The sequence below is a fragment of the Zalophus californianus genome, chromosome 12 (genome assembly GCF_009762305.2).
Source record: "Zalophus californianus isolate mZalCal1 chromosome 12, mZalCal1.pri.v2, whole genome shotgun sequence".
NCBI lineage: Eukaryota > Metazoa > Chordata > Mammalia > Carnivora > Otariidae > Zalophus > Zalophus californianus.
Window position 1 is genome coordinate 102208609 of NC_045606.1, and position 22575 is coordinate 102231183.

Here is a 22575-nt window from a genome sequence, read left to right on the forward strand (position 1 = left end):
GGTCGGGAGAAAGTAAGTACCTTTCAGACATTCTGTGTTTGAAGAGTTGGGGTATAAAGGTCCTGTAGGCACCAGGCAAAAGGCGTCATGCTCAAGGGAAGGTCTAGACTGGAGATAGAGACTGAGCCCAGAGATCTTTTCTTTTCTTTTCTTTTCTTTTTTTTTTTTTAGTGAATAGAGTTCTTTAATTTTTATTTCAGCCAATGAGTTTTGCAGAAGATAATATGGCATAGACCCATGTACCGACCACCCAGAATGAACAAATGCTGACATGATTTCATCCTGTACATACATAGTAAACACACACATCAGAGTGGGTGCAGCCCTCTCCCTTTTCCTCCAGCCTGACCCCGTTCCCTGGTGCTCCCTCCTCTGCCAGGTGCTTCCTGAGGCCATTGTGTTCTACCCTGACCTTCTAGGTACAGAGCTCCTTAGCTGTATGTAACATTGGTCTGTTGTTTATATTTCCAAATGATACCATACTGTGAGTCACTTTCTGCACTGTCCTTTAAAAAAAATCCCTCAATAATGTGTTTTTAAGATTTATCAATGTTGATATATACAGTTCTTGATCACGGTTCTAGCATTTGAATCTCAACAGTTCTTTGTTTTCATTTGGGCATTTTCCAGTTTTCTCTAATATACAAAATGGTGCAGTAAATCTCTCTTTGTCCACACATGTGAGTTTCCCAAGAGAAAATAATGCACGCATTGTCCAGGTGTGCACCTCTTCAGCCTTCTCAGCCATTGCCAGGTGGCTCTTTGGAGTGCTTGTGCTGATTTAAACTCCCATCGCTGGTAGTGGAGGGTTTCTGTTTCTGCACAGCCTTGACAACAGTTGATGTTGGTAGACTTAAATTTCTGCCCGTCTAATGAATGTGCATTTCTCTGATGACTAGTAAGGTTGAGCACCTTTCATTGCCTGTTCATATATTTGCCCATTTTTCTATTGCATTTTTTAGTCTTTTTTTATGGAGTTTTATGGAGTTGTTTTTGTATACTCTGAATATTAATTTTTTTGCAAATATTGTCTCCTATTTTATGACATCTTTTTAAATGATTTTTTAAATGTAGAAATTTAAAATTTTGATATAGTTAAAATATTCAGTATTTTCCCTTTATAATTTGTTTCCATCTTGAAAAATACATTTCTGCTCCAAAGTCATAAAGACTTTCTAAATTTTCTTCTGAGAAAATTTTGACTTTATTTTTTGAATATGGTGTGAGGTAGTTATTTTACTTATTTTCCAAAAGGAAGGACACTTGTCCCTGGGCCATTTATTAAAGAGTGCATTTTAACTTGTCATTCCTTTTTAATCATATTGAGGTACCATATATGCTTGGGAATATTTCTGGTGTTTTTATTTTGTTTCATGTATGCATTTATTTATCTCTGCTCCAAATTTGTGCTATCTTAAAATACTATTAATTTAGCAAGTGTCTTGATATCTGGTAGGTGTGGTTCTTCCTCCTTTTTTTTTTTTTTTTTTTTTAAAGATTTTATTTATTTATTTGAGAGAGAGTGAGAGAGAGCACGAGAGGGAAGAGGGTCAGAGGGAGAAGCAGACTCCCTGCTCAGCAGGGAGTCCGATGTGGGACTCGATCCCGGGACTCCAGGATCATGACCTGAGCCGAAGGCAGTCGCTTAACCAACTGAGCCACCCAGGCGCCCCTTCCTCCTTTTTCTTTTTCAGAATAACCTTGGCTATTCTTAGGCCCTTACTATTTTTTTTTAAGATTTTATTTATTTATTTGAGAGAGAGAGTGAGTGAGTGAGAGAGAGAAATTGAGAGCATGAGCCAGGGGAGGGGCAGAGAAGCAGACTCCCTGCCGAGCAGGGAGCCCACTGTGGGACTCTATCCCAGGACTGCAGGATCATGACCTGAACTGAAGGCAGACACTCAACCCACTGAGCCACCCAGACACCCTTAGGCCCTTACTCTTTATTACAGATTTTAAAATCAGTTTAAGCTCCCTGAAAAATTATAATGGGGTTTTGATTAGAGACACATTCAATTCATAGATTAATTTGGGAAAAATACGACATCTTTATGAATTGGGTTTTTCTGTCTATGAATATGGTATATTTGTTGTTTATTCATGACTCTCATGTTTTTCAGTCATGTTTTGTAATAGTCTTCATAAAGCTCATATACCTTTTTCTTTTTTTAAAGATTTTATTTGACAGAGAGAGACACAGCGAGAGAGGGAACACAAGCAGGGGAGTGGGAGAGGGAGAAGCAGGCTCCCAAGGAGCAGGGAGCCCGATGTGGGGCTTGATCCCAGGACCCTGGGATCATGACCTGAGCTGAAGGTAGATGCTTAACGACTGAATCACTGAGGTGCCCTGCTCATACACCTTTTTTTTTTTTCCCCAAAGATTTATTTATTTATTTTAGAGAGAGAGAGAGAGAGAGAGAGAGAGTGCACCAGTGGGGAGAGGATCAGAGGGAAAGGGAGAGAGAATCCCCAAGCAGACCCCCTGCTGAGCGCAGAGTCTGACAAGGAGGCCTGATCCCGGGACCCTGAGATCATGACCTGAGCTGAAACCAAGAGTCGGCCATTTAACTGAGCCACCTAGGTGCCCCAAGCTCATACATCTTTTGCTAGATTTAATTTTAAGTACCTTTATGTGTTTGTTGCTGTTGTGAATTTTCTAAAATTACATTTTCTAATTAGTAATTGCTAGCACATAGGAATGCTATTGAGGTTTTCTGTTTTTTAATCCAACAATCTTTTTTTTTTTTTTTAAGATTTTTTATTTGTTTTTTGACAGAGAGAGACATAGCGAGAGGGAGCACAAGCAGGGGGAGTGGGAGAGGGAGAAGCAGGCTCCCTGCAGAGCATGGAGCCCAATGTGGGCCCGATCCCAGGGCTCTGGGATCATGACCTGAGCCGAAGGCAGACGCTTAACAACTGAGCCACCCAGGCGCCCCTTAATCCAACAATCTTGCTTACTTCTCTTATTTGTTCTATTAGCTTGCAGGTTCTTATGTTTTCTACGTAGACTGTTAACTGCAAATACTGGTTATTTTGTCTCTTTCAATCCCAATATTTCATGTTTTTTTTCCCCTGGTCTTTTGTACAGGCTAGAACTTCCCTGCCATAGTGACTAGAACTGGAGGTAGTGGGTGTTTTTGTCTTTTCTGATTTTATTTTTTAATTTTTTTAAACCTTTTTATTTATTTATTTATTTTTTAAAATTTTTTATTGTTATGTTAATCACCATACATTTCATCATTAGTTCTTGATGTAGTGTTCCATGATTCATTGTTTGCGCATAACACCCAGTGCTCCATGCAGCATGTGCCCTCTTTAATACCCATCACCAGGCTAACCCATCCCCCCACCCTCCTCCCCTCTAGAACCCTCAGTTTGTTTTTCAGAGTCCATCGTCTCTCATGGTTCGTCTTAAACCTTTTTTAAAAAAGATTTATTTATTCATTTAAGAGAGAGAGAGCGTGCGCTTATGTGTGAGCACAGGGTGGGGGGTGGTGGTGGGGGGGAGGGGCAGAGGGAGAGGGAGAGAGAGAATCTTAAGCAGACTCCCTGCTGAGCTGAATGCAGAGCCCAATGTGGGGCTGGATCTCAGGACCATGATATCATGACCTGAGCCGAAATTAAGAGTTGGATGCCTAACCAACTGAGCCACCCAGGTGCCCCTGTCTTTCTGATTTTAAAGACAATGATATTGGTGTTCCATTAGTGATTACACTTGGTTTTTGTGGAAATGCTTTTTTCAGGTTAATACAGTGCCCTTTCTGTTCCTAGTTTACTAAGAGTTTGTTTTTTTTTTAAATTGTGGATGGATATTAACATTTAAGGCTTTCTGTGTATCTGTTGAGATGATCATATGGTTTTGGATATTTAAGGTCCTAATATGATGAATTACATTAATATATTTTCAAATATCGAATAGTCATTTATTTCATTCTTGCGGTAAGCCCTACTCGGTTATGAAATACCAACTACCTGCTGAATTGTATTTGCCAGTATTTATTTGGGGTTTTGCATCAATGTTCAAAAGTGAGATTGGTCTACATTTTCCTTTCTTGTGCTGTTTTTGTCTGGTTTGAAAATCAAAATTACAGTGGCTTTAAGAAATGAGGTTTTCAGCTTTCTTTTCTGTTCTTTGAAACAGTTTATGTAAGATAGGAATTATTATTATTATTATTATTTTTTAAGATTTTATTTATTTGACAGAGAGAGACACAGCGAGAGAGGGAACACAAGCAGGGGGAGTGGGAGAGGGAGAAGCAGGCTTCCTGCAGAGCAGGGAGCCTGATGCGGGGCTCGATCCCAGGACCTTGGGACCAGACCTGAGCCGAAGGCAGACGCTTAATGACTGAGCCACCCAGGCGCCCCTAAGATAGGAATTATTATTCCTGAAGACTTAGTCAAACATGTGACATTCTTTTGGGAAATGTACTGGGTATATTAATTAAAACATTACTATTGTCTGGTAACTATTGTAGCAAGTGTTCCTAAGATACAGAATTTATATCTAAGTCAGATGTACTCTGCCTTAGATACACTCTTCTGATGATCTTCCTTGGATTACCCTCAGATGACCTTTTGGCATTTGGAAAATAATCCATCTCTTCTGGTATCCTTCTCTTATTCTGTACCCATATACATTTTTTTTATCTGCAGAACTTTTACATTTTTCCTTATTAAGCTTAATCTTATGAGTTTTGGTTCATCATTACAGCTAACTGAGGGGTTTTATTTTTTAATTTGTTTAAATAATTTGCAAACTATATTTGTCTTCAAATATGCTATTTTGAAATAATTATAGATTCACAGGCAGTGTAAACAAGAGTGTGGATAGGTCTTGTGTACTCTTCTCCCTGTTTCATCCCAGACTACATCTTAGGTGATTACAACACAGCATTAAACCCAGGAGTCGGACACGAGTGCAATGTGTGTGCAGTTCTGTACATTTATCCCATGTCCTGTAGTCATCACTACAGTCAAGATACAGAACTGTCATATCACCACAACAATCTCTCCTGGACAATCTCTTTATAATTACACTTACCTCCCCTCCCTTCCACCATTCCTAACCTTTGGCATCTACCGATCTGTTTCTGTCTCTGTAACTTTGTTTTTTTTTTGAGAATGTTTTATAACTGGAATCATACGGTATGTGTCCTTTTGAGATTGGCTTTTTACTTGGCATAATGCCTTTGAGATCCATCTAAGTTGTTGCATGTATCGATAGATTATGTCTTTATCTGAGTAGTATTCCAGTGTATGGATGTACCACAGTTTGTTTAAACATTCATCTGTGGAGGGACATCTTGGTTATTTCCACTTTTTAGCTATTACAAATAAAACTGCTATGGAAATTGTGTTGCAAAGAAAATTACAGGTTTTTGTGTGGACATAATTTTTCATTTCTCTAGATAAATGCTGTGTAGTGCAATTGCTGCATTGTATGGCAAGCTTATGTTTAGTATTATTAAGAAACTGCCAATGTGTTTCCCATAGTGGCTGTATCATTTTGCATTTCCACCAGCTGTGTATGAGAGAGCCAGCTTCCCTGCATCCTTGCTAGCATTTGGTATTGTCACAGTTTTTTATTTTAGCTGTTCTCATAAGTATGTAGTGATATCTCATCATGGTCTTAATCTTCATCTCCCTAATGACCAGTGTTGTTGAACATCTTCACATGTGCTTATTTTCCATCTGACTATCTTCTTCCATTAAATGTCTCTTCATCTCTTTTGCTCATTTTCTAATTGGATTGTGTATAATTTTACTGTGAAGTTTTGAGAGATCTTTATATATACTAGATAGGAGTCCTTTGTTGTATATGTGGTTTGCAAATAATTTTTCCCATTGTGTAGCTTCTCTTTCCATCTTCTTCCCAAGGTCTTCTGCGGAGCAAAAGGCTTAACTTTTATACACCAGCTTTTGGATGCGTTGGTTTTTCTCTGTTTTTCTGTTTTAAATTTCATTGATTTCTGCTTTTATCCGTATTTCTTTCCTTTTTCTTGCTTTGGGTTTATTTTGCTCTTCTTTTTCTAGGTTCTTAAGGTGCAAACTTAGATTATTGATTTGAGACTTTTTCTCTTTTCTGCTGTAAGCATTTAGTGTTAAAATTTTCCCAGTTAGCACTGCTTTTGCTGTGTCCAACGCATTTTGATATTCTATATTTTCATTTCCATCCCGTTCATGTAGTTTTTAGTTTCCCTGAGATTTTGTCATTGACTCATTTAGAAGTATGTGGTTTAATTTCCAATTGTTTGGGGGATTTTCTTGTTACCTTTCTGTTATTGATTTTTTAGTTTATTCTGTTGTGGTCAGAAAGCACACTCTGTATGACTTTTTTATTATTTTTAAAATATTTTATTTATTTATTTGACAGAGAGAGAGAGCATAAACAGGGGGAGCAGCAGGCAGAGGGAAAGGGAGAAGCAGGGAGCCTCATGCTGGACTCGATCCCAGGACCCTGGGATCATGACCTGAGCCAAAGGCAGATGCTCAACCAACTGAGCCACCCAGGTGCCCCGTATGACTTTAATTCTTGTAAAATTATTAAGGTTTCTTTTATGGCCCAGTATAAGGTTTATTTTGGTTCCATGGGCACTTGTAAACAGTGTATACTCTGTTCTCATTGGGTGGAGTGTTCTGTATATGTTGCTTAGTTCCCGTAGGTTGATAGTATTATTAGGTTTTTCTGTCCTTGTTCTATCAGCTGTTGAGAGGTATTGATGTCTACAACTATAATTGTGGATTTGTCTGTTTCTCCTGTCTGTTTCTGTGTCACATATTTTACATTTCCATTCTTTGTTACATGCACATTTAAGATTGCTGTGTCTTCTTGATGGACTGACTCTTTATCTTTTTTAATGTTCTTCTCTATCTTCTCTTTCTTTTTTTATCTTCTCTTTCTTTACTATAGAATTTACTTTTTCTGATCACAGTATAGCCACTCATACTTTCTTTGATTAACGTTTGTGTGGATACCTTTTTCTGTTCTTCTACTTTCAACCTACATATATTCTTACATTTGAAGAGAATTTTTTGTAGACAGCATAGAATCCTTTCAGATTTTTTTAATCCACTCTGCCAATGTCTGTCTTTTAATTGATATAGTTAGACCACTTATATTTATTGTAATTATTGATTAGCGCTTTTCCTGTTTGTTCTTTCTGTTTTTTGTTTCTTTGTTTTGTTTTACCTAAGTTTCTGGGGATTATTTGAACATTTTTAGAATTTTATTTTGATTTATGTATTGGTTTTTTTGAGTACATCTCTTTGTGTAGCTTTTTAAATGGTTGGCGTGGCTATTACATTATCTATACATAACTTTTCTTGTTCTACTGGTGTCAACACCTTACCAGTCTGAGTGAAAGGTCCCTTTACCCTCCCACATTTCTAATATAATTGCTTCAAATATTTCTTCTACATACATTGAGAAGGACATCAGCGTTACAGTTTTTGCTTTAACTGCCAAACATAATTTAGAAAAACTCAAGAGGAGAAGGAAAGTAATTATGCTTATTTTTGTTCTTTCCATTTTTCTTCCCTCCTGATGTTCCAAGATTCCTTTTATCATTTCCTCTGTTTAGACAACTTTCTTGAGCCATTCTTTTAGAGTAGGTATGCTAGTGACAAATTCTCTTAGCTTTTGTTTATCTAAGAATGTCTTGATTTGCTCTGCATTTTTGAGGGATATTTGGGCTGAATATAGAATTCTGAGTGGACAGTTCTCTCAGCACTTGAAAAATATGCCATTTCTTTCTGGGTGCCCTGATTTCTGATGAGAAATTTGATGGAGGCTTTCAGAATTTTTTCTTCGGTCTTCAGTTTTTAGAAGTTTGGCTGTAATGTGTCTTGGCATGGATTTTTTTGGTTTATCCTGTTTGGGGTTTGTTCAGTGTTGAATCTGTAGGCTTATTTCTTTTTTAGTCAAGTTTGGCAGATTTTTAGCCATTATTTCTTTGAATACTTTTCCAGTCCTATCTCCTTTCTCCTCTCCTTCTGGGACTTGGAATGCACGAATGTTCGTGCTTTTATTATATATCCTATGTGTCCCTAAGGCCCAGTTCATTTGCTTTTTAGTCTGTTTTCTTTGTTGTTCAGACTGGGTAATTTCTATTGTTATATCTTCGAGATCAGTGATTCTTTCTTCTGCCCTTTTCTGCTGTTGAATTCATCCACTGAGATTTTTATTACAGGTATTGTGTTTTTTAGTCCCAAAATTTCCATGCGGTTTGTCTCTGTCTTCTATCTTTGCTTTCAGTTTGTGTTTCTTTGCTGAGACTTTCTTGTATTTTCCTTTGTTTCAAATGTGTTTGTAATTGCTCACTGAGGCATTGTAAGATGGTTCCTAAAGTCTTGTTTAATAATTCTGTTATCTGTGTCTTCTTGGTGTTGGCATCTGTTGATTGTCTTTTCTCATTTCATTTGAGATGTTTCTGGTTCTCGCTATAGTGAGAGATTATTTTTATTGAAACCTGGATGTTTTAAATATTATATTCTGAGATTCTGGATCTTGTTTAAATTTGATGTTTTAGCAGGTTACTTCTGATACTACTTCAGCAAGGAGAGGGGGATGCCCCTTGTTAATACCATTTTGAGGTTGAAGTTCAGGGTTTCCTCTTGGCCTTTGTTGACACTCTATTGGGGAGGACTCCATGTTACTGCTCATTGAGGGTGCGAGTTCAGCTTCCGCACTAGTCTCAGCAGGTGGTATATCGTGGCCAGGAGGGACAGGGGTGCCTTGTTACTGCTGGTGGTGGTTGAAGTCCTGACTTTCCATTAGGCCTCCTCTGACGAAACCGCAGTGCTGGAAGCAGAGGAATGGATCGATTCTGCTGGGTGAGTTGGAAGTCCAGCTTCCAGGAGACATCTGCGCTGTGGGGGAGGGGTGGTTTGACTGGAGTCAAGCAGGTATTGTTTAGAAGTTTTTGTTTTTTTTTTTATCTTTTCAGACTGCCCCTTTTATCTTCTTTGGCTGGAGATAGCAGGCTGTTTTGGAGATACCTTTTTTGTTTTGAGCTCATTGTGTTGCCAGCTTGCCCAGCGCCCAGTATGAGCCGTATGAGACAAAAAGAAGGCCCAGAAAACTCACTGGTGTGTTGTTCCTGGGGTCCTGCAGTCCCTAGACTAGCTGCTCTTCACCTTTCAGCCTCTCCATTTCTTTCGTATAGAAAGTCCAGAGGTTCTGGCTGTACTTAGTGAGAGCAACAGGAAAAATATTTTAACTATCCTTGCAGAAGCAAAAGCCCAAGTTTAATTAATTTTGTAGATAATATATTCATATGCCATGGAAGTTAAATGGTATAACAAGATACACAGTGAAAATTAATGTCTCTCACTTACTTCCCCTCTTAGATGACAACTGCCATTGCCGGTTTCTTGTGTGTCCTTTCTGAGATACTCTGCACATACCAGCAAATATACACAGCATCTGTTTTCACGCACATAGTGGCATTTTGCCACATCCACTGCTCTGCGCCTTGTGTTTTTTTCTAACACTATATCTTAGTGATCCTTTTAGAGTCATACATGAAGACCTTTTTCATTCTTTTTTATGGCTTCATGATACTCCATTGCGTGGAGATGCCTCCTCTCTGTAACCAGTTGGACTGTGTCAGTGTTGACTCTCTTATCAGTTCTATTTATGGTCCTTTTCTTCTCACTGTCTTCTCTGCTTACCTCTGAGTCCGGGTCTGTTCTGTGTGTTGTGGAGGCTGGAGATCGCTGCTGGGGCCACAGGGGGGGATCCTTACTCTGTGGTGCGTCACGTGATCTGTGAGTACTCGTGGATAGTCTTTGATAGAGACTCTCTTGTACACATTTCTCTGTCATGTTCACAAGGGCTGTTTGGACCACATCTTGCTTTTCAGAAGCATAAACAAAAGATCGTGAATAAAAGCTCTATATACCTTTACTCTGTTTCATGGATTCAGTTGCTTCATGTATAATAATAGTTAATAATAGTTAAAAGAAGTATGCTTTATGGTTTTTAAGATTTTTTTTCTTATTTCTAATGGCCACTAAAACATAGATCTACTGATTTGGGGCCAGAGCACTTTGATTACCTTTTTCGGGAGGGAAAAGATTTACTTTGTTTTCATTTAGGTTTTTCAGTGTGGTAGTGTCACCTCACAGTCTGGCATTTTTTCCTCAAGGTGATGATTTTTCTTTGGGGTAAGATATTGCCCCCAAATTCCTGGTAAACTTGAATGATGTCATGAATTGCAGAATCTTTTTGCCCTTGTCTCTTCACAATTTTTTATTTTGACTTGGCAGTTTAATTCTAAATTCATGCATAATTAAGTTTGATCTTGCCCAGAGGATAGAATCTGTCACTTGTACTGGCACACCGTGTGAGGACCGTGAGGTCTGCTGCAAGCCATCTTGCTGGGGGCCCTTCCCAGTACATGCGCATCGGGTGGTGCAGTGTGTCTGTCCGTATGTGGAGTGGTCAGTTTTCAGAGGTGGTTTTATTTGTTTCTGCAGATCGCCTCAGCCAGCTAGGGCCCACCAGACTTCTCTGCCCTGTCACCAGCCTCAGGGCTCTGGACATGCTCACCGCCTCCGACTTGGACACTTTTGCTAGGCTCTTTCCCTGGCATTTCCACACCACACCTGCTTCTTCAGTCCAGCAGAAATCCTGTCCCTTAGATTTGTGCCACCTTTTGTAATTCGAAAGGTTTGAGTCTAAATGTGGCAGTGAGTTGGAGTGAGGAAAGGAGGTGGGCAGAGTGGTTTCTGTCCTGGACCTTTCCCTTTTCACCTCTTCCACCTGTTACTGCAAGAGACGCCTTTCTGAGAGGAAGGATTCAGTCACTTGTGAAGCTTTGTTGCGATTCTTCATTTGTAATAAATTGGGGATTTCACATAATCTACTTTAAAGATAATTGTATATGTTTACTAATTTGTTTTGGAATAAATTTGATGAAGATGAATTAATGGGAGCTCAGAGGGTGATCAAGGCTTAGGAATTTAAATGGGAAATTAAATCTTTGCGAAGCTTCCACATTTCTTTAGATGTTAAATTCTGGAGTGAAGTCCTATTTGATTATTTACTACTGAGTATACTCCCAAATACCGAGGTTAACCTCTTAATGAAATAATGTATCATAAAGCCATTGGTATTTTTATATAATACAGCTATTTGATTATTGTACTTTTCATGATGGATATTAGCCAGCAATCTCTTTATTTTTCCTTTTAATGAAGTCAGTTATTTTCCTATGATAAGATTAAAAATAAATATTTTAAATCTGATGCAGAGTTTTAGTGAAATGACTTAAGAGTGTATAGGTATTATTTTTCAGTTTAGTCTTTTGTATCATATTTTTAACTTTGTCTACTTCTGTATTGTATTTTAAAATTTGGAACCTATTGATATATACTGTACTCCATGGGCATTTCATTTACTATCTCGAGGGATTTCTCCAGATGAAATTGAGAGATTTAGTGATGTCATTTCTGTCTGATTAGCAGATCAGTGAAGTTCCTTTGTGTCATTCTGAAAAGAACGCTGCGACAGAAAACTTGTTACTGTATTTTCTGTACTCATTGATAGTGCGTTTTCTGTGAACACCTCCACCCCCGATAAAACCCTAGCACTGAAAATGTACTTGTACATACATGGGGATTACAGTGTCCTTTCTTGATCATTCAAATAAATGTGAATAGTGATGGAAATCTTTGTGATTTTTTTTTTTTTTTTTTAAGGTATTGCCATCAGAGAGTCGGCAAAGGTAGTTGATCAAGCCCAAAGGAGGGTGTTGAGGGGAGTCGATGACCTGGACTTTTTCATAGGGGATGAGGCCATAGATAAGCCCACGTATGCCACGAAGGTGAGCTCCTGAGGAATTTGCTTCTTTAAGTGTGTAGCCAAGAACAGAGAGGTAGAATGCATAATGCAAAATGGCAGAGTATCTGGAAATGTACTTATGAGTTAGGGGTCTATTTTTATTTTTATGTTTAAAAAGAAGGTATGCTGTTTTTGAATGGGGTATTTCTGATGTGGGCAATCAAGTGAATTTACAAAACTCTGGAAGGCACAACTGACACAGCAGTGCTGGGTTACACGCAGAAGCAAGATCTGCTCCTGTGCAGTTGCAGGTTGACTAATTAACCTGTCAGGTACGGGAAGTTACAGATTGATTAATTAAAAAAAAGGACTAAAATTAAGTACACATTTGTTTTAGAAAAAAGAAAAAACCTCCAGATCGAATGGTATCATGGCTTGTCTGCGCTTTTCAGTCTGTTGGGATGGTTCTCCGTACTTAGAAGTGGGTGCAGTAGAATATAAACAGTAGTGTAGCTTAATCTTTCTGCTAAAGTGCGTGTTGTTTCTTTCCATGAATTCGCGTCAGTCCCTGTGCAGGAGGCCGGACTCTCCACTAACCCAGTCTGTCCTGGGCGGGCGTTGTGGGGCTCTTAGTCTTACTGCTGTGAACTGAAGCTTGACGTATTTTGGTTTCTCTTGACATAGTGGCCAATAAGACATGGAATAATTGAAGACTGGGATCTTATGGAAAGGTTCATGGAACAAGTGATTTTTAAGTATCTTCGAGCAGAACCTGAGGATCATTACTTTTTAATGGTGAGTAACTGGAACTAAGGGGACTATATCCCTCAAAATTCCAAATTATGTAGATTTTTTTTTTCGGATTACTTAGATTTTATTTTATTTTTATTTTTTTTTATAGATTTTATTTATTTGAGAGAGAGAATGAGATAGAGAGAGAGCACGAGAGGGAAGAGGGTCAGAGGGAGAAGCAGACTCCCTGCTGAGCAGGGAGCCCGATGCGGGACTCGATCCCGGGACTCCAGGATCACGACCTGAGCCGAAGGCAGTCGCTTAACCAACTGAGCCACCCAGGCGCCCTCGGATTACTTAGATTTTAAACTCAAGATATTCTTCTCTGGAGTTTTTAATTCTTGTTAAATCTATTTGTATGAATTGGGGTGCTTTTTTGGCAAATAACAGAAGACTCAACAGAAATGTCCAAAATCAAAAGGGGCTCATTATCTCTCAGAAGAGGAAGGCCAGAGCCGGGCGGTTCCAGGGCTGATTACCCTCGGGCTCTAGCATGGCCTCTTGTGTTGATTCCCTGCAGGTCCCAGGGTGGCCGCCCAAGCCCCTGCACCACCTTTCAGTTTATACACTTTCAGAGGTAGCAGCGTTTTGTAAGAATGAGGTTCCCAGCAGATGTGTCCGTCTGTCCCTGCCTGGCCTGGTCACTAGCAAGGGGAATGGAATTACCGTAGACTAATCACATTTCTTCCCTGGGGCTGGGTGGGGGACCATCTCTGATCACCTGGCCCCAGGAGGGTAAGTACCTAAACAGGCCTCCATTTGTAAGCAAGGTGGAGGGAGGAACGCATTTGGGTAGGAAACAACTATGTACTTTGATATCCTCCTGAAGTAACTCGATGACTATGCTTTTTGCTTTATAGCAGAAGAAACCGAGTCAGAATATTATTTTGCCGGGGTTTAAATCTTTTTTTTTTTTTTTTTAGTTTATTGTTTATTTTTGAGTAATCTCTACACCCAATATGGGGCTTGAACTCATGACCCCCGAGATCAAGAGTCTCATGCTCTTCTGACTGAGCCAGCCAGGCGCCCCAGGGTTTAAATCTTATTATAAAATAAAATTGAGCTGAGTTATGGGCCCTGATTATGGTACTTAATTGATCTTGTTCAGATAAAAGAAAACATTACAAAGACATGAGGAGAAATGTCTCGGTTATGGAGTCTGTTCTAGTTGTTCTACTCAACATTATGTGTTTCCTTCCATGAAATGTTCTTTTTAAGTTAAAATTAATTACATGTTCACAACACTTGCTTTATAGAGAGCAATTGCCTGTAACATAAGCTGCATATTAAAACGTACATAATTTAGCTTTGGATTTTTTCCACAAAAGTATATTGTCAAATGGTCCCAGATCCAATTATCTAATTCTTTCTAATGTTAAATATGGAGTGTTCTTTAGAATTATCTGAATTAAAATATGTTAACTATAAGACTGTTATGATAGTGGAATCTATATATTTAATGTCTATTAAAGCAAGTCCTTGAAAGTGCTCTGATCTTCTTTCTGGCTGTGTCTTCACAAGTGGGAATTGCCAAGGATGGGTCCTGTGTTTTACAGGCCACTGTATATTATCTACCGTGGTTTATGTAAGATACAGAGCCAGGAAACTGACAGTGTGTCTTTATAGCCAAAACAAATCACAGGCTCCCACCTGTCACACTTGGCATTTTTCCTCCTCTAGCACATCACATAACTACCTGTTGGATAGGGTTTTAGGAGCAGGCACCATGCCCAGCTGCTTCCTTCTGTCTTCTCCAGCTCGCTGGGCCCGGCGTTCTCCCCTTCTCTCCACACGCAGGAGGACACCAGGACATGGCCACACAGGAAGTTTTTCCTGATGAAAGGAATTTTTATCTAATTTAGCTGGCACATATAGGCCAGTAAGGCAAAACCACTTGCCAGGAAGGAATCAGAGGTGTTTGAATATGGAAAAGCTGAAGTCCATTGGCCAGAAAGGAGTATCTGTAATGAATGTTCAGAAAAAATCAAGTTTATTAAAGATAAGACAATATTATATTATTATACACAATGTGCTTTGAATCCTGCAAGTCCATTCATTGCAGGAGGTGCTCGAGGAAGTGGTGAGAATGGTAAATTTCTTTCAGGTTTATACCCTTAATCATCAGTTAATGGAACAGTTAAAGGGGAGTAAAGCAAGTATAGAGATTTATGGCCAAGTCAGAGAAGTTAATTGAAGACATTTACATTTATCTGCTACATCAGATAAGAGCTTCTTGGTGTTAGAGTCTCAGAGGTCTAAATTATAGGTCCCTCGGTAGCTCACAAAATTGTTCTTTCTGACTCTGTGAGCACACATCTGAACATACCAGGGTGAGGATGAGCTCATTACAGCTCATATCTTTCAAGAAGTTTCAGAGACTCCAGTCATATTGGTCATGTGGGTTGAGCAGATAGCAAATGGGAATTGTAGTCCTTTCAATACTGAGTTGCCCAGGGTTCAAAATAGAATCATGTATTTTAAAGAATTGCAGTGCTCTTGAGTAGAAATTGAGTTATAACTTCAGAAGAGATTTGCAGATTTTTTGAATACGAATCAAGCAAGAACAAGCAAGCAGCACATGCTGCTCAAGAAGGCCTGAGAATGAGGAGCTCCAGTGTCCAAGAGCAGGGAGGATGGACATCCCAGCCCAAGAGCAGGGAGGATGGACATCCCAGGGGGCGGAGAGAGAGAGAATCTCCCATCCTCTGCCTTTTTGTTCTATTCTGGTCCCACGCACACTGGTGAGAATAGATCTCTTTACTCAGTCTACTGAATGCTCATCTCCAGAAACAGCCTCACAGCACACCCAGAAATAGTGTTTAACCAGTTCTCTGGGCATCCCTTAGGTCAAGTTGGCACATAAAATTAACTGTCCCACGTGGTATGTCCTGACTTGTGAATGATGTAGACCCGCTCTGTACAATGCTGTAGCCACCAGCCGGGGCAGCGCTGGACGTCGTCGGGCTCACGAAGTCCGTCCCCACCGGCCTCTGCTGCCCCGATTCCAGTATACTATCCTCTCCCTCTCTCCTTCCTTGAGGATTTATATTTTTAAAAAGGTTTCTTTATTGCTGTTATAGAGGCATATGGGAGTGGAGCAATATTAGGTACATGTGTTCATTTTGCTATCTTTATCCAGAAATATGGATTGATTTTTATGGTCCTGATTAATTATTCATTTCTGAATTAATACCAGATGATACTCTACCATTGTTATGAACAAAAATGTTTATGTTGCTTGCATTCCTGTGATATTTTAATCATATGCTTTAGTATTTAAAAAAATAAAAACTCGATACTTACACTTTAGGTCTTGTTATACATAATGGTTTGGGAAAGTTTTATTTAAGTTGATCTGTGTTCACTTTGGGAGCACACACACCAATGTGGGAACGATACAGAGAGGATTAGCATGGCTCCTGCACAAGGATGACATGCAAAGTTGTGGAGTGTTCCACATTTAAAAATACGTAAATAAATAAATTGGATCTCCTAAAGGAACAGATACCGGCAGGAAGTGGAGAGGAAATGGAGGATTGAGGAAAAAATGGGTTTATGATTATGTTTCTCGGAACCTTTGAGGACGTTGCCCTTAATAATGCTGAACTTGATTCAGGAACCTAATTATAATATAAACCTTCCCTTCAGTGGAAATACATAGATTTTAGTGTAAATTCTTCACAGATGGTGAATTGTTTGGCAGTAAGTAATAAAAGTGTAAAAAACAGTCACTTAAACAAGTTAGGGGTTTTATTTTTCTTTGATGGCAGTAGTAGGGAGGCCAGTGCTGCTGCGGCAGTTCTCTGGTGTCATTAGAGATCTCTGGGCTCTGGTATCTTTAGCATATGGCTCCCACACTAAGGAAGCCTCATGATCACAAATTGGCTACTGCAGCTCCAGTCATCACATCTGCATTCCAGGAGAGAAGAAGGGGTTAAGGGCAAGGGGAGTTTACTACTCGAGTCCTAACCTTATAAGGTGCTTTCCTAGAAGCCATACTCTTACCAGCTTTTGCTTCTTATTGGCCTGAACTTGCTTGGTCATCCCTGTCCACAAGGAAGTGTGAGAAATGCGTTTCCTCTGGGATCGCTGCCACCTCCCGTGAGTGATCGGTGCTCTGTCAGTATGGCAGAGGGGAGAATGGATACTGCATATGATGTGACTGCCTGTGAGGACAGTGGCAAAACAAGAATTGAGCTGTTGACGAAACCCTGGCGGGATCGTGCCTGTGTGCAGAGGGCCGTCCACTGCGGGGAGCCCACGGGCCAGGGACGGGCCCTGTCAGGGTGTGCTGCTTCTCCTCCTGCGCCGTGGCTCTCTTGCTCCTGCTGTCTTTCTATGTGGATCCATGAGACAGGAGGTTGTCTTAGGAGTTTCTGTGGCCTTTCCCCAGTAGGCCGCGACGCAGCGCTTCACCCCTCCCGTTACGGAGCTGTGATTATGACAGGACGTGCAGAGGCCATCTCTGGGACTTTGCACTGTCCTGTCTCAGGAACCGAATGACAACATCTGGCATTTTCACATGTGTTTTGATGATGCAGTCAGTACGCGCCCCTGCCTTTCTCACGCAGTTTCCATCATTCCTGCTTAATGGCCCTGCACTCATCTGTCCAGTGGGTGCTTCCTGTCTGTTCAGCGGTTCCGCTCCTTTTAGATGTTTACTATGTTTCCAATTTCTTGATTTTGTTAGAAACAATATGGTCTTTGCACATACAGTCTCTTTCTACATTTAGAGCATTTTTTTTCTATAAAAAGAACTACCAGTGTTGATTTCAGGGTCCAGAAGTATTAATACCGTGTGAGTCTTTAGCTTGCCGCCTCAGGCTCTGTCTGCGATGTACAGAGGCCACTCTGCTTGTACTCCTGGCAGTGATGGTTGATACCATTTCTGATTATTTGATGGAGTAAAAATTCACCTTGTTTTTAATTTGCATTTTTTGAGACTTTGTAAACATTTTTCACATCTGTATTAGTTGTATTACCTCCTGTGAATTGCTGGTTCATGTCCTCTGCTCTCGTGCATTTCAGTGTTTTATTGCTTCGCTTACTGCTATGATTTCTATGAACTTTTTTCTTAGAAATTTTTTTGTGATAAAATATGTACACACTATAAAATTTACCATCTTAACTATTTTTAAGTGTACAATTAAGGGGCATGAAGTACATTCACACTGCTGTGCAACCATCAGCACACTCATCTCTAGAACCTTCCATCTTCCCAAACTGAAATTCTGTCCCCATGAAACACGCATGCCCGTCCCCTCCCCCAGCCCCTGGCGCCCACCCCTCTACTTTCTGGGTCTGTGAATCTGACCACTCCAGGGCCCTCCTGAGCGGGCATCACACAGGATTTGTCCTTCTGTGACTGGCTTATATTTCTTCGTGTGATGCTCCGTTTTATCCGTGTCATAGCAGGTGTCAGGACGTCCTTTTTAGGGCTGAGTAAGATCCCGATGTATGCATGTCCTGCGTTTTGTTTATTCTGTGAGCTCTTGCAGATAATAGGAAGCTTTTGTCAGCACCAGATTATGTTTTTCTCAGTTGATTTTTTTCCTTGCTTTTGTAGGCTATGTTTTTTGAACATCTATAACTTCAAGTTTTTATGTAGTAAATCTATTTTCCTTTGATGTTTATACTCAATCTTCATTTGGGGTTATTTGGAACATGATTTGACACAGAACTTAAACCCAGGAGAGGTCCGGGGAGCCAGGGTTAATCTACTCCCTGCTGGTGGTGTCTTCCTGGAGGCTCACCTTTTGCTCCAGACCATGCAGGAAGCTCCTACCTGGGAGTCAGGACGCACTCCTTGACCTATGTGACCTATGCTCATGCTCTTCCGACATTTTAAACCTTTCTCTCCCCCTTCTATGCAGTTTAAATGCCCCTCTTATTTTTTTTTAAATAAACTTATTAAAGTGCTTAGATTCCTGTTAAAGGTGAGAAAAAAGTGTAGATCTCTTTAGTTAATGTATGTTATTTCTGCTGGTCTGAATAACATTTATTGATAATTACAGCTGAATTTCTTGAATACATGCTATGTGCCCAGGCTCCCTGCCTCCCAAGTGTTTACATGTATTAACTCATTTATTTCATTCTACCAACAACCTTGAGGTGTAGGGTAGTTAGTTATTAGCCCCACTTTTTAGACTGATAGGAGGTTCCTTGAGAGAGGGACATTGTAGCCAATATTGTTGGACTCTGTAGCCATTGATCATGTGCTTTAAATGAAAGAAATCTATAACAATAAACACTAACATTTATAGCGTTAAGCGTGTGCTGGGCACTTTACAGGTATTAACAAATTTACTCTCTGCCGTTAATAAGCACGTTAACATAAGTAATACATTGTTGAGTGACTTTTAGATCCCTTACTTACAACCTGCTTTTGCATATGATTTCATTATTTCTCTCCTGTGTTTTAAGATTGCTTTCTCTCTCCCATCCAGGGAATATATTGCTTCTAATTACAGTGATTAAAACTTTCTTGTGGCACTGTGTTTGAGCTTCGTACCACTTGCTGTGCAGGAGTCTGAACCAAAGCATGCAGCTGGTGGGTCGCTAGGTTTGTTTGTTTGATGAGGTAATACAAAAGCACAGAATTCAAAAGGTGTGGAAGGATTTCCAGCGCAAAGTATGTTTCCTTCTCCCCTCTGTTCTGGTTCCCAGACCCTCCTCCAAGAGGAAACCGCCTTTATCAGTTCTTAACCAGCTAATTATTTCTCTTTCCAGAGGTAATTGTGTGCAGGCATATGGATTATACATAAACTCGTTTTATACACATGGTAACAAAGTATACACCATGTACACCTTGTTTCTTTTTTCTTCAAGGAAATAAAAATGTTGTGACAAACATGTAATGTGAAATTTACCCTCCCGACCGTTTGTAAATGTATAGTTGTCATGTTCCCTGTTCACATTGCTGTGAAGCGGGACTCTGGTCCTTGTCCGCTTTTGCCGAGCAGCCTCCGTGCCTGTGGGGCAGCTCCCCGTTTCCCTCCCCATACTCTGTTTTCTAAAAGGTTTTTGTTAAAAATCACTGACACCAAAGAACAGTTGAGCATGTGTACGACTTGGAGACGCCTTTCTCTTTCATGTAGCAGCTTCTCATAGATTGTTTCCTGGAGGCATAGAGAGAGCTCGGTCTTCCTAATTGCTGCGGAGTGTTCTACTCTCTGGACGTGGCATAATTTACCTAATCGCTCCCTTCAAGATGGCATTTAGGTTTCTCATCTTCTCATCCAACCAGGGCTGACGTTCGCCCTCTCTGGAACATCTTGCTTTAGATGGCTCTCTTGCCTACAGAATGTAACTTGATTTTGTTTCATGGTCTTAGCTGAGAGACATTTTTCTTTTTAGTAGGTGAGTTTCTCACTTGTGTTTGCTAATGATTTTAGTAAAAATAACTCACTTTCATTGAGCCCATTCCACGTGCCAGGCACTGCTGTACGCAGTTTACTTAGACTCCGTCCATCCTTCCACCTCTGTGAGGTAGGTACTAATTCCGGACAGAGAGAGAAAATCACTTTCCTTTTTTTTAAAATTAATTTATTGGGCACGTGGGTGGCTCAGATGGTTAAGCGTCTGCCTTCGGCTCAGGTCATGATCCCAGGGTCCTGGGATCGGGTCCCGCATCGGGCTCCCTGCTCCTCGGGAGCCTGCTTCTCCCTCTGCTTCTCTCTCTCTCTCTCTCTCTCTCTCTCCCCCTCTGTCTCTCATGAACGGATAAATAAAATCTTAAAAAAAATAAATAAAATTAATTAATTTATTTATATCAGAGAGAGAGCGAGTGTGTGTGCACACAAGCAGGGGGAGGGGCAGAAGGAGAGGGAGAGAATCTCAAGCAGTCTCTGACTCCCTGCTGAGCGCAGAGCCTGATGTGGGGCTCCATCTCAGCACCCTGAGATCATGACCTGAGCAGAAATCCAGAGCTGGCTGCTTAAATGACTGAGCCACCCAGGTGCCCCAGAAAATCACTTTCCAAACACAATAAAATTGAAGGCTGGGATTTAACCCAACTGCTGGGACTTCAGAACCGTCATGTGAACTCCACTGGTCTGGCCTGCCGCTATGTGACAGACATGCTTGCTCTTTGATGAGCTATTTTACACTATGTTATGCTTTCTCTGTTTAATGTGTTTTATTTGTGTGTTTATTTTTTAAGACTCCGGCTTGGTGGGGTGCCCGGTTGGCTCAGTCAGTAAAGCGTCTGCCTTCGGCTCAGGTCATAATCCCAGAGTCCCGGGATCGAGTCCCGCATCAGGCTCCCTTCTCAGTGGGGAGTCTGCTTCTCCCTCTCCCTACCTGCTCGTGCTCTCTCTTACTATCTCTGTCACTCTCTCTGTCTCTCTCTCTCTCTCTCTCAACTAAATAAATAAAATGTTAAAAAAAAAAACGCTCTGGCTTGGTTTTCTTTTTGCTTTGTAGTGAGTGTGTATTCTTTCTAATAATTTGGTATTTTTTTTAAAACATTTTTTAGTGTAACTATGATTGTATATATTTACCTGGTATTTGTTTAGGGGTGATTAACTATTTCCTACTGTGATTAGTGAGCAAGTTGGTACATTTCCACATTTTTTTACCTCCCTTTCCTTCCTTCTACCTCCTGCTTTTGATTGGTTGTTACTGAACTTGTTCTCATATCAACATTTATAACATTATGTGTACTAATGTGATCATTCTAGAACAATGTGTTTGATTCCATGATAAGAAGATATCACTGTCTTTATATTCTCTCCTTTTCTTTTATACCTCTCAGCTTGATATTATTTCTGCTGTTTTAATTTGTAACATTTGCATTCTGTTGTATAAACCCCAGAAAAGAACAGTCTTTAGTTCTACATCCTACATGGATTAATTGCTCACTATAAGTCTTTGGCTGTACTTTGTGCATTCTTCTTGTTTGGCTGAACTTTATCTTCTGGTAGAGTTAATTTACTTCTTCCAAGTTCTTGTACGTTTAAAGGTAATTTTGTTTTTGTAACATGCTTGATTGGCAGTGTGACCAGATATAGAATTCTTGGGTCACACCTTCCTGCTCAGAAGACTATATATATGGCCCCATGTGTCCCATTGTTAAATGAAGCTCTGCCCCTTCCCCGGGGCCAGCTGTGCTTTCCCCGCTTGAAAGGTTTCAAAGTGTGCACAAACTGCTGAAACAAAGAACCACAGGCTGGGTATCTTCAACAACAGGCATTTGTGTTCTCACAGTTCCGGAGGCTGTAGGTGCAAGATCCCGGGGCTGTCGGGGTTGTTTGTGGTGAGGGCTCTCTTCCTGGCTGGCAGGTGGCCACCTTTTCACCGTGTGCTCACGTGGCCTTTTGTCTGTGTTGACATGTAGGGACGGAGAGAGCTCTCGGGTGTCTCTTCCTTTTCTCATGAAGGCGTTCATGATGGCAAATTAGGGCCCTACTCTTATGGCCTCGTTTAACTGTGATCACCTCCCTAGAGGCCCCATCTCCAAATACAGTCACTTTGGGGGTTGGGCTTCAACATACGAATTTTGGGGACACAGTTCAGTCTATAATGAAGGGTCATGTGGACTTTTTTTTTTTCTTGCCAAAAGGCCCAGAGAATTTTTATTTATTCTTTTTTTTTCTTTTTGCAGTGTTAAATATGTGATGTATGTCCATATTAATGTTCCCCACATACTGCTGATTGACAAAAAGCAGGGTTATTTATTCTTTTTATCTTTCCATAATCCTCCTGTTTGATAATGATGATTTTAAAATGGATATTTGAGTTTTTCGAGCTGTTCCTTTTTTTTTAAATTTTTTATTGTTATGTTAATTACCATATATTACATCATTAGTTTTTGGTGCAGTGTTCCATGATTCATTGTTTGTTCATAACACCCAGTACTCCATGCAGAACGTGCCCTCCTCAATACCCATCACCAGGCTAACCCATCCCCCTACCCCCTCCCCTCTAGAACCCTCAGTGTGTTTTTCAGAGTCCATCATCTTCGAGCTGTTCTTGGTCTTGATTTGTATCTGCTTTGT

The 22575-nt window shown here is 40.3% G+C and overlaps 1 protein-coding gene and 1 non-coding gene across 14 annotated transcripts in view; both read left to right on the top strand.

Annotated features, from left to right (window-relative positions):
- Window positions 1–22575, top strand: part of ACTR3B (actin related protein 3B) — a 145731-nt gene that overhangs the window by 21417 nt on the left and 101739 nt on the right. For 12 of the 13 annotated variants that reach the window (XM_027574024.2, XM_027574035.2, XM_027574033.2 and 9 more), the window contains 2 exons: window positions 11704–11828; window positions 12470–12580. In XM_027574024.2, the coding sequence (XP_027429825.1) occupies window positions 11704–11828; window positions 12470–12580 (236 nt within the window). Of the gene's footprint in view, window positions 1–8813; window positions 8833–11703; window positions 11829–12469; window positions 12581–22575 lie in introns of those variants that run through there. The other variant, XM_027574025.2, reaches the window with a different exon arrangement.
- On the top strand, window positions 15935–16041 carry LOC113912055. The gene has a single exon (XR_003516683.1). It is a non-coding gene; the product is annotated as a U6 spliceosomal RNA (small nuclear RNA).